This window comes from Ochotona princeps, chromosome 16 (genome assembly GCF_030435755.1).
Source record: "Ochotona princeps isolate mOchPri1 chromosome 16, mOchPri1.hap1, whole genome shotgun sequence".
NCBI lineage: Eukaryota > Metazoa > Chordata > Mammalia > Lagomorpha > Ochotonidae > Ochotona > Ochotona princeps.
The window spans coordinates 53,302,621-53,315,259 of NC_080847.1; the positions used below are offsets into that span (position 1 = coordinate 53,302,621).

Genomic DNA, 12,639 nt, shown 5'->3' on the forward strand with positions numbered 1-12,639 from the left:
AGAGCCCAGCGCCCATGCGCCTGCGCGAGCTCTGCCAGAGGCGCCTGCGCTGTGAGGGCCGACGTTGGTCTCCCTTCTCGGGGCAGGACCCTGTCGCCCCCTAGTGGTGTCCTCTGGGATGCCAGGCTTGGAGCTCCATGGGGAGATGAGGTGATTCAGAGACCTTGAGTGCAGGTGGGAACTCGAGTAGGGAAGAAGATACACTGTGATACAGCCATACAGAAGAACACTGCACATCCCTGAGAAGGATGAGGTCTTGAACGCTCTAACTTGAATGACATCATGTTATATGGAATCAGGGAGTCATAAGGGAGTTTCACTACGTTATACATAATGCTAGATGATATAAGGTCGACATCGGTTATGGTTACATGTGGGCAGTGACCCTCAGGTGAATGTATTCATCTCTCTCCATGTCACTCCCCTATTACCTCCCACAGGTTCCAGTCTTAAATTTAGTCTCCATGTAACTGCTTTTTTAAAAAATGTTTTTAATCATGTTCATTTTGCTTATTTGCTTTACTTACCGGCCAAATTACAGGGGGAAGCAGGAGAGACACAGAGAACCTTCCAACAAGTTTGATGGGAAGTGCAACTCAAACTCAAACTGGCGTTCTTACAGGATGCCAAGTTGCAGGCAGAGCGATAGCACAGGCACTTTAATGCACTCCCCAAAGGTTGGTCCTTATCTTTCATTGTTGTACAACATATTAGAGCCCTTTTCGTACAACTGAGAATTTTTTCTTAATAAACATCTCTGAGAGCTCCACATTTATTTGTACTCATGCACACAAATATACAGTATCTCCAAATGACCACTCGAGACAAACTTCCACGGAGAAGAACAAAGCCTCGTGAACCCTTCCATCCTTTCCTCCAAACACTTCCATAGACAGATTTACAAGTTGAATGCAAGCTATACAGCTTTTATCATCAGAAGGGGAGCTAACAGAACTAGAACCTGTGTTCATGTAGGATACTGATGCTTGCAAGTGGAAGGTTAGTCACCAATGTTGATCCACCGCGACTTTCCGTGAATTTTTTAGACACTGTTATAAAATCGGCCAACCGTGTGGTGATGGCACGCTTACAGTGCACCTCAAATGAGGCAGCACTTGGCGTTCCCACCTGCACTCAAGGTCTCTGAATCACCTCATCTCCCCATGGAGCTCCAAGCCGGCATCCCAGAGGACACCACTAGGGGGCGACAGGGCACTGCCCCGAGAAGGGAGACCAACGCCGGCCCTCACAGCGCAGGAGTCTCTGGCAGAGCTCGCGCAGGCGCATGGGCGCTATTGCGTCGCCTAGTGAATGATGGAGCGACTGGCAGAGCGCAGTGGGTGCCCTGCTGCCTGGGGCGTCAGCTCTGGCTTTGCCCGCGCGCACGTGGCGCCTGAACTCTCACGCCTGGCCTAGAGCCTGTTTTGTCGCAGGTACAAGTGATGGCAGGCGCGTGGGCCTGGTGGGTTGGAGACGGCCCCAAGTATCATATAAGCTCCTGGAAGGCAAGACAACAGGCAAATAATTGAGAAGGTAATCGACAGTTCTCCAAGGCAGCTGACTCCCAGTTGGTGTGGCTGCCATACCCTGAGACAAAAGGGAGAGAAACTCCTTGCACCTGGGAAGGGGCTCATGATGCCTGGGTCCAAGAAGTGGGGTTTAGAAAGGGACATTAGGTGGCAACTTCACCCTACAGAACCCTGAGACATACTGCACCAGCAGTCACAGGGTCACGCTCCACCAAGATAAATCATCCTGACAGGTGTCCCTGGTTTGACATCATAGAGCCTTCCCTTCATCTCCATGGTTTTCCTCTCAACTGCTCAGGACCCCAGGCTAACCCCAAGAGAACCCTGCAAATCCCAATAGAGACAGGCTGCAAAACACCTTGACAGTGTTCCTTAAAGCTGCTAAGGTCAACACTAGCACGAAGTTTGAGAAACCATCAGAGTCCAGAGGAGGTTGGGGATGGGTGGGGATTTGGGACATCAACTAGGACACCTGCTGGTGTGGCCTGGCTTAGCCACAGCTGGTGTGGGGGTGCTGGTTCCATGGCAGGCTCCTCTTGCCTGGGAACACAAACCCTCAAAGGGAACAGGTTGTGACTTCTGGGTGCCTGCCACCCATGTGGGAAACCTGATGAAGTCTCTTTTCCCACTCACCCTGATCAGCCCTGGATAGCCCTGCATGCTGTAACTGCAGAGGGAAGTGACAGAAGAAGTTTCTCTAGTTCTTTTTCTTACATGTATCAAGTCACATGAAAAAGAAAAACTGATGCTCCTCTAACACAGGAGGCTGAAGACACTAACCACAGTGAGGATGCTGGACCTCTGAGGGAATGTTAATAGAACTATGATCTCTAGTCAGTAACAGTACTGATAGACAGTTTAACATAACAAATGTCCTACAACAATGTAAGAAATGATTACTAATATTAGAAGCAGTTCACCATATAGAAATAGTAGCAACTTCTCACATTTCTATAAACCTAATGCTAATTTTAAAAATTACTTTCACAATAACAGGAACAGCTTTGCAGGCTGTAGCCTTCCTATCTGTCATTCAGATCAGTTCCCGTGTGGGCACATCGACATAATCCTAGAACAGTTTCTGAAACCAGGAAACTAACTCAATATTATGCAATCAATATACCTACATATTTTAAGAACTATATAGATTATCAAGATATCCATATTGTGGTGTAGCAGACAAATAAATCACTGGTAAAGCCAGCATCCCACTTGTGATTCAGATCCCTGTTAATGCACTGGGAAGTCCATGGAAGACAGGGCAAGTCCTCAGGCCCCTGCCTCTGGCATGGGGGGTGGGGGCGGGAACAGATGAAGCTCCTGGCTCCTGGCTGGCCCAGCCCCAGCAGTGATGGTTATTCATAAATAGGAGTGAGTCAGCAAATGAAATATTTCATGGTCTCTCCCTCAGTCTCTGTAATTCTGCCTTTCAAATAAACAAATCTTAGAAAAGGTGGGGGGTCCAGGGTTATCCCCAGCACAATGGTCTAGTGGCTATATCCTCACCTTGCATGCACTGGGATCCCGTATGGGCACTGGTTCATGTCCTGACTACTCCACTTCCCATCCAGCTTCCTGCTTGTGGCCTGGAAAGCAGCAGAGGATGGCTCAAAACTTTCGGACATTTCACTCACATGGGAGGCCTGGAAGAGGCTCCTGGCTCCTGGCTTGGGATTGGTTCAGTTTCAGACCGTTGCAGCCACTTGGGGAGTGAAGCAATGGATGGAAGATCTTTCTCACTGTCTTTCCTTCTGTTCATAAATACATATATCTACCTTTCCAATCACAAATAAATAAATCTTTAAAATATAGCCAGAAATTCTTTCTATTTTCATTGGACTCTGCTGCCCTCCTCCTAAATCCTGGCCTGCCTTCCTGGTGACCCTGACTAGTAGAATGTGGTGAAACTGACGCTGCTTCCATGTCAGCAACAGGATTTCCTCAGTCAATGATTAGTTTTCAGAGATTCAGTAAGAATCGGGGTGATGGCGCTCAGCTGCCAGGCTGGGAGGTTCCCAGGGTAGAGGCCCCTCACTAGGGCCTGTGCTGAGCCCCCAGCCCCTCTAACACAGCAGATTTCTGGAAGTTCTTCCCCCAAGGTCCCTTGCAATCTCCAACTCCATGCTGTGAGCAGGGCCGACCTCCCCTTTCCCCTCTCTCTTCCCCAGTGCTGAGTCTGTGAGATGCGTGTGAGGAAAGGGACAGAGAGCTGTTGACAGAGGAAGATGCTGTGAAACCAGGATTGGGGGATCAGGCTGGGGGTTAGAGGACAATGGCTCCATTTTAATGTCACAGTAATGTGTCTCTGAGAGTAGAAAATGTTTCCAGTCATCCAATACACTTGGGTACCTTTTAAATCTATAAAAGAAGTTGACATGGTGACTGGGCTGTGGTCAGAGTTATGTGGGATGGATGGATAGATAGATAATTGATAAACAAACATACAGACTATCGCTAGAGATGCACGTATTTCTGAATGTGATCCAACACAGTGTTCCCAGGCCACACCAACGCCCAGGTGCTCTGGATACACAGCACTGAGGGAGCAGAAGTACTGGGGCTTGATGTTCATGCATGAGCAGGAGGTGTGCTGATTCCATATTTAAATGTCACTCTCACGGTCCTGATGCTACTTCTAGTCAGGTTCAGCCTGGTTCTACTGACCGGCCACGGCCTCTACTCACAGTCCTGCCTCCTGCTCCTGCCGGTGAGAAATGCAGGCTACCTGGGCCCCCCTTTGGCCCAGTTGTGGCCCTCATGGCTCCAGGCAGGAAAGTCTTCTCCCGTGGTGTAGGAGGCCACTGCAGCAGGCACCCACAGCTGCCTTGCCTGCAACCTTCTCTGTGCCTTTAACAGCAGCCCCACTGCTGCTGCCAGGGGAGGGAGTGTGGGGCCAGCACAGACCCCTGAGTTCACTTCACCTCTCTAAAGCAATTGTCAGCATTCTCTTTCTTCAAAGTTATTTTGAGGCCAGCGCAGGTAAAGCCACCGTCTCTGGCAGTGGCATTTCATAGGGGTGCCAGTTCGAGTCCCGGCTGCTCTGCTTCTGATCCAGCTCCCTGCTGACATGCCTGGGAAAGCAGCAGAAAATGGCCCAAGTGCTTGGGCCCCTGCACCCACTTGGGAGACTGCTGGATCCTGGAGATGAACTAGCCCAACTCCAGCTGTTTTAGCCATTTGAGAAGTGAACCAACAGATGGAAAATCTCCTTCCATCTCTTTCTGTAACTCTCTCTTTCAAATATAAATACGTTTTTAAAAGATTTATTTATTTGGAAAACAGTTACAGAGAGACAGGGAGAGAAAAGCCTCCATGCCCTGCTCACTACCCTGCTGGTTCACAGCAAGCTGCTCACTGCCCAGCCGGCAGCCCCTCCCTCAGTGTGTCCTGGCTGACGTGGGTGGGGTTGCTGTCATCTGCCCATGAGCTTCAGCCACTGGGTCACTCACATCCCAAGAACCTTCAGGAGCATGAGGTCTGGCTGTTACACTAGCTCGTTTCACCTCACATTTAAACATCTGGTTTTGCAAAAGAAACAGGTAGTTTTTCCTCACACTCCTCACACCAGGAGCACCATGAGGGAGGAGAAGAGGCAGGAAGTCCCAGATCCCTAACTTGGGCATCCGTTTTTGAGAAGAGCAAGATGATGTTGGTTGGGAGCAGGTGCAAGGGACTCAGACATGGAGAGCCAGGGAGCGCGCGTCTGCTAGACAGCCTGTGCTGGGACCTTCTTCTCTGCACAGGGGGTGGGAGACCAGGCACCAATTCACTCACCTGCAGAATTCACGGCCATGGGCAGCATGTGGGCGCATGTGGGTGTTTGAATCAGTGCACACCCTGCTGGCAATGGCACAAGTCCACAAATATCCTCAGAACTGAAACCAGGACCTGCCCTTGCTTGACTGTCACGTTACGCTGATCAAGATACTCATCAAGGGCCCGGCAGCGTGGCCTAGCAGCTAAAGTCCTCGCCTTGAAAGCCCCGGGATCCCATATGGGCGCCGGTTCTAATCCCGGCACCTCCACTTCCCATCCAACTCCCTGCTTGTGGCCTGAGAAAGCAGTTGAGGGCGGCCCAGTGCATTGGGACACTGCACCGGCGTGGGAGACCAGGAAGAGGTTCCAGGTTCCTGGCTTCGGATCGGTGCGCATCAGCCCATTGCAGCTCACTTGGGGAGTGAATCATTGGATGGAAGATCTTCCTCTCTGTCTCTCCTCTGTGTATATCTGGCTGTAATAAAATGAATAAATCTTTATTAAAAAAAAAGATACTCATCAAGCACTTTTACTTGTTTACTTACATGTGACGTAGACTTTCCTGTCTGCATAGTGTGTTCTCTACTTTCCAAGGTACAGGTGCTGACAGGACACTGACACAGGCCCAGGGACACAGGTACAGAGACATGCACTGCAGTGTGCTCAGGACAGGGACAAATATTGGGAACACCTGGAGAGACACATGAAATACATCCCCATGTAGCCCAGAATGGAGATCTGGGCAGCACTCAACGTCCACTGCTTCAGGACTTGGGCTTGATATTAATCTGTTTGTAAGCAGTGAGAAGACAAACCCCAGGCACACCTGTATGTCTACATGGACATCTGTGTGGGCTTCATGGGAGAAAACAGACCATATAGCGTACACACCGTTACCTGCAGGGGAGAGGAGGAAGTGAGTTGAAGGTGAGGCCCAAACATGATGCTCTCCAGGGCTCACCTCTGAGTAGGATTCCATAGAACACTTGCATCCACCATCTGCCATGACTCTAGTGATGCCAGAGACTGGGGAACTTGGAATAGCTCGAGAATGGGAGGGACAGGATGGGAGTTGAGGTTGAGAGAGGCAGAGCTGGTGCCCTCAGCAATAGGAAGTCCAGACAGAGGGGAGGCGGCGAGGGGCAGGCGAGATTCTGCTCCTGTCATGGGCAGTGTGCAGCCTGGGGTGGCCCTGGTGCCCTGTTTTTGGGGAAATGGTCATTCTTGTTGTAGGATTCCTCTGCTCTGGGCAGTGCAGACTAGACAGCTCTTCTGAATGCTACCTGTGCCCCAGAGCCTGCCCTCAGCAAGGCCCTGCAGGGAGGACTCCCAGACACTGGACTACTGGGCCCCCTGACCTGACCCCTCATCCCAGCCCTGACAGGAAGTCAGCTGGGCAAAAAGCTGCAGCACCCCAGGGCTCAGAGTGGAGGGGCCAGGCCTGATGCGGAGGTGGGGCACACACGGGTGAGGCACCTGCTCCCCTGAGTGTAGGAAGGCAAACACTCAACCTGCTCCTGAGAGTGGTTTTCCACTGCATAGTCATTTGCCTGTTGCTGTGCTCAAGAATTCCTCTGTGGGAAGAGGATGTGGGTTGGGTGTCTTAGAAGAGTAGCAGAGGGTAATTCTGCAGGTGGGTGCCCCACACCCTTCACAGGTTTGGAAACCCTTGAGTCTTCTTGAACCCTGAACCCTTGTGGAACAACAAGGAAGGGAAGAACCAAAATCAAACATATGTTCCCCAAATTGGCAGACACAGTCGTCAACAGAAGAGGAGCCCCATTTGGTTCTGCATCCTGGGAGCCTGCACCCCAGCTGCTTGATGCTGAATGCCATGGGGGCCAGAGCAGACATCAGGACTGGGTTTTCCACACATGTAAGTGCCCACCTACCCGGGTGCAGCACACCCACTTCACTTGGTGCTGCAGCCAGTGAGAGCAGCTCTGGCTGCAATGCCGGGATCCCTATGGGTGCTGAAACAAGTTCTGGCTTCTCCACTTATAATCCGGCCACCTGCTAGTGCACCTGGGAAAGCAGCAGAGGATGGCCCAGGTCTTTGAATCCCTGCACCCATGTAGGAGACCCGGAAGTAGATCCTGTGTCCTGGCCTTTCTTGGACCAGCCTTTCTTATTACAGCCATTTGGAGAGTTATTCAGTGAGTATAAGACCCTTCTCTCTCTCTTTCTCACTCTCTCTTACTCTGTTTTCAAATAAAGTAATAAATCTTACAAAAAAAATAGAGTTGCACAGTGAGGGAGGGAGAGAGGGATAGGAATACAGAGAGAAAGAGGGAGAGAGGTCTTCCATGTGCTGGTTCCCTCCTCAAACGGTTGCACCAGGCAGGGCTGGGCTAGGCCAAAGCTAGGAGCTTCTTCAAGGTCTCCCACATGGGTATCAGGCCCCAAACAGTTGGGCCATCCTCCACTGCTTTCCCATGCACATTAGCAGAGAGTTGGAATGAAAGAGTAACTGCTGGGCCCAGTGTGGTGGCCTAGCAGCTAAAGTCCTCGCCTTGAACACACCAGGATCCCATATGGGCGCCGGTTCTAACCCCCACAGCCTCGCTTCCCATCCAGCTCCCTGCTTGTGGCCTAGGAAAGCTGTCAAGGACAGCCCAAAGCTTTGGGATCCTGCATCCATGTGGGAGACCTGGAACAGACCCCTGGCTTCAGATTAGCTGAGCTCCAGCTGTTGGAGTCACTTGAGGAGTGAATCATCAGATGGAAGATCTTCCTCTCTATCTTTCCTCCTCTCTGTATGTCTGACTTGGCAATAAGAATAAGTAAACCTTAAAAAACAAAAAAAGAATATTGGAACGCTCAAGCTTTCTTTTGTTTTTTTTCCTGGTCTTTCTGGGTGAATGGCCAGTGGTTACAGTGCAATGTCACAGATAAACAAAGGGTAAAGGAAGCTGTAATTTTCTCAGAGAGGCCAAGGTGATTTCCAGAACCCTGTGCCACTTTTTTTGCCACCGGTGATTTTGCTTGTGCCCATTCTAAGTGACCTCACCGTAGCCTCCTCACTGGGTTGTATCCTAGTGCAGTCCTGCATGTCCAGTTCCCTAAGGGTAATGGCATGAGCAGCTCTGTGTGGACTTCTTTGCTGTCCTCAGCAGCAAATGTCCCTCATGTTCTGCCAAGTCTCTGACCAAGGTGTTTACTCCTCACCTATATGCACACCCTGTTCATGGTAATTGGACTGATTGTAGAGTATTTCACAGTGGAGGGGAGGCTGTAAAGGATTCTAGGATTAATCATTAATTGTTTTCTAAGGCAGAGAGACAGAAAGAACACCCACCTGCTGGATCACTTCCCACATGCTTGCAGCAGCCAGTGCTGACCCAGGCTGAAGTCAGGAGCAAGGAACTCTAGTCATGGGCCCATGGCTTAACAGCTTAAGTCTTCGCCTTGGATGCACCAGGATCCCATATGGGCATTGGTTCTGATCCCGGCAGCTCCACTTCCCATCCAGCTCCCTGCCTGTGGCCTGGGACAGCAGTTGAGGACTGCCCAAAGCCTTGGGACCCTGCACCCGTGTGGGAGACCTGGAGGAGGATCCTGGCTCCTGGTTTTGGATCAGCACAGCACTGGCCGTTGCAGTCACTTGGGGAGTGAATCATGAGACACAATATCTTCCTCTCTGTCTCTCCTCCTCTCTCTGTATATCTGATTTTGCAATAAAAAAAAAAAAAAAAGAAAGAAAGAAAAAGAAACTCTAGTCACATCTCCCAGGTGGTTGCAGGGACCCATGTCCTTGAGTCATTGCCTGCTGTCTCCCAACATGTACATTAATAGGGAGCTGGAGCTGGGGTCCTTGCCCAGGCACCTGGTGTGGGATACAGGGGTCCCAAGCAGCGTGTTACCTGTGGTACCAAAGGTCTTCCCCGAGTGCTCTGTCATTCTTGCTCAGTCACCTGCCTGCTTTAGTCTCAGTGCCACTGGTGTCAAGGCACACGGGTGTGTGGCACCTGCAGTAGCCTCCTCTCTTCATGTTGGCAGTGGACAGTCTACACATTAAAGGCTCAGTCTGTGCCAAGTCTATCTCCCTGCCTCTCGCTCCTCAGTGAGGCCCAGGGAGTTCCTACATAGACGAGTTAATGATGCACAGATGAACTCCAAGAGCCTGGCTGATGATGGTCCTCCACCTTTAGGAGTTTCTCTGCTTCCCATGGGACTTCTCTTTCATCCTTTTAAATGCTGGTTTATTTTTACTTGAAAGTCAGAAGAGAGAATCTCCATCTATTGGTTCATTCTCCAAAATGATCACAACAGACAAAGCTGACCCAGTCTATCGGGAGCCAGGAGCTTCTTCCAGGTCTCCCACACGGGAGCAGGGTCCCAAGGCTTTGGGCTGTCCTCGACTGCTTTCCCAGGCCACAAGCAGGGAGCTGGATGGGAAGTGGAGCTGCCGGGCCACCAACAGTGCCCATGTGGGATGCACAGGAAGGGGGGCAGGTGGGGACCTGGGTCGCCAACCTCCACAGCTGCAGGATGGGAGAGGGGTCGAGTCTGAGACCATGCAGAGGAAGTGTGGCACCTCAGATCTGAGTCAGGGGCTCCCTCACGCCATCAATGTGCCTTTACAGCACCCTGAAGTTATGCCTCAACACCCGGGACCCTCCTAAGCCCCTGCAGCCAGGCCCAGGCAGGGAGCCAACGGTACAAACCAGGAAACCACCCACTCCCCATGTCCTGTGGTCACATTTTTTTTTTAAAGATTTATTCCATTTTTATTATAAAGTCAGATATACTGAGAAGAGGAGAGACAGAGGAAGTGGAGCTGCCGGGATTAGAACCAGAGGCCATATGGGATCAAGGCGAGGACCTTAGCCACTAGGCCACGCTGCCGAGCCCCCTGTGGTCACATTTTGTGATGGTGATGGTCAGACAGTAGTTGGAAGAATCGGTTAAGCAGTGCTGTCAGGAGCCGTGCACTATAGCCACACTGAAGCCATTTTGAATATAGACCTATGGGACAGTGGAAACCCCCGGTTGGCTAGATGCTTGGGAAAGAAGTTATGAAACTAATCACACGCTTAGCTTCAATTGTTCCTAGCAACTGTTTCAGAATGTGATTGATGCTGTACTTACCAACATCTTGTTACTGATTACCTACGCTATTGTCGATATGTTGGTTACTATTGTTGATATGGTGGCTGCTCAAGAACAATCGGTCTTGAGACCATGGCTTGCGTCCCAGCTTCTCTTTCCCTGAGCCTTAGTTACTGAAGAATATAAAAACCCTCAGTTGAAATCAATAAACTGACAGCTTGATCAGACCTACTGTCTTGCTGTCCATTCTTCGTGTCTCTTGTCCCTTCATTCTCTCCTAGGTGACTGCGACCCCGTTGACTGTCCTGCTGGGCAGGACACAGTGCTAGGGACCTCACAAATAGTGAGAAGGCTGTGTCTGCCATGTGCCCTGTGACCTCTACCAAATCTCCCTGGTTACTGTCCCCAGCATCTCCCCAGCAGGGAGTCTGTAGTCTGGACCCTCCAGAACCACTGTCCCTAAATAGCCAACTTCCAAGTGTGACTCCACAAAAGTGAGAACGGTGCAGGTCTGGGGATGGCACAGAGGGTACAGACAGGTCCCTGGGAACCTCCATGGGCAGAGCAGCATGGGGAGCCTGGGCACAGCTGCTTGGGGGGAAGGGGAGGAGAGAGGAGGGAGCCTGCAGAAGGGAGGAGCAGGGAGCATCTCCCAGAGGGAAGGCTCAGGCCAGACTCAGCTGGGAAGGCTACAGGGGGAGGGGCTCAGGAGGGGCTGAGAAGCCGGCAGCTGCTGGACCTGATGCAGGCACACACTTCTCAAGCACTGATGTGTGGGCTCTTGTCACACTTGGTTCTACACCTTAAGCCCCACCTCTCCCACCCCTGAGGCCTGTGTTGCAGCATGCCTGGCAGGGGCCCTCCCTAGCCATGAGATGTGCACAGGTGTGTATATAAACCACAGAGCCCAGTTGGTCCCCACACCGAGGTACAGCTGCTCTGTCTCCCAGCACCCTGTGGCCAGATCAGAACCATGCTGCTCAGCCTCCCTGGTGAGGAGACACCAACCCTTGGGGGGTGGGGGGAGGCTGTTCCTGCGGCCTTAATCACTGCTGGGCTGGAAAACTAACGCTGTTTTTGCTTTAAAAGGCTTGTTTATTTGGAAGTCAGAGTTACATAGAGAGAGAAGAAAGAGAAAAGAGGAACATAGAGAGAGATCCTTCATTTTCTGGCTCACCTCTCAAATGGCTCCTACAGCCAGGCTCAGGCTGGGCCAAAGCCAGGAGCCAGGAATTTCTATCTGTTCTCCTATTTGGGTACAGGGGCCCAGGCACTTGGCCATCCTCGGCTGCTTTCTCAGGTGCATTAGCAGAGTGCTGGATTAGAAGTGGAGCAGATGGAATTAGAACTTGTGCTCATTCAGGATGCTGAAGTCATCAGCACCAAAACCCTGGCTTAACTCTCTTCCCTATCAGTTCTCAGCCTCCTCCTCATAACCACTCTCGCCGCATTTCTGACAGCTTTACAATCAGCCTCACCATCTGCAGATTCTGATTCTTATTCCTCCTAGAGCCCTCTCCCTCCCCTCTGGGCACGTCCTCACCTGCCTGTCCACACCCCAGGACCCACACCCTGTGTCAGCTCAGATCCACTCTGAGCTGTGTGCAGCCATAGGACAGCTCCCTCCCCCCACCTCATGCCTGGACCACCTGGTCTCACCATCACCCTCACCCCTTCTGCCCCACAGCTGCTGTGCTGCTTCTTGCATCCCTTGCTTTTGCCTCGGAAGGAGTCCCAGGTGAGACTAGGTGTGGTGAACAGGGAGATGGGATGGGGTGGAGCTGGTCTTGGTGGCTTTCCTGAAGCCTACCCAGCTCTGGCTCTGGCAGGTTCTGGCCTCTGGATGTGCCAGCCAGCACCCAGATGCGGGGACCAGGTCTACAACCCCCTGGAGCAGTGCTGTGATGACTATACCGTCCTGCCACTCAACCGGATCCGCCACTGTGGTCCCCACTGCCCCTACTGGCCCTGCTTCGAACTCTGCTGTCCGGAGTCTTTTGGCCGTCCGAGATTCGTTGTGAGGCTGAAAGTGCTGGGTGTCAATTCCCAGTGCCACTCCTCCCCCACCTCCAGGATCTGTGGCTAGTGAGGACCCCTGGACCCAGGTTGTGAGACTCGGGTAGGGTGGGAGATGGAAAGGGAGTCAGAGTGTCCACCCCACTGTTTGAGGAACTGTGACTCCAGTCTAATTTCATGTAGCCGATCTTTTCTTCTGATCTGTGCATGGTAATTTCTTGGTTTCTCTTTGCCTTGGAAACACATTTTCCTTGAGATGAGAAAAAGAAATCACCCTCTAAGGCAG

At 51.5% G+C, this 12,639-nt stretch overlaps 1 protein-coding gene across 1 annotated transcript; it reads left to right on the top strand.

Annotated features, from left to right (window-relative positions):
* The first annotated feature begins 14 nt into the window (after positions 1–14).
* LOC105942444 (insulin growth factor-like family member 3) lies at positions 15–12,423 on the top strand. Its single transcript, XM_012930330.2, has 3 exons — positions 15–63; positions 12,025–12,075; positions 12,167–12,423. Exons 1-3 carry the CDS (start codon positions 15–17, stop codon positions 12,421–12,423), a joined length of 357 nt encoding a protein of 118 aa, XP_012785784.2.
* The last annotated feature ends 216 nt before the right edge of the window (positions 12,424–12,639 follow it).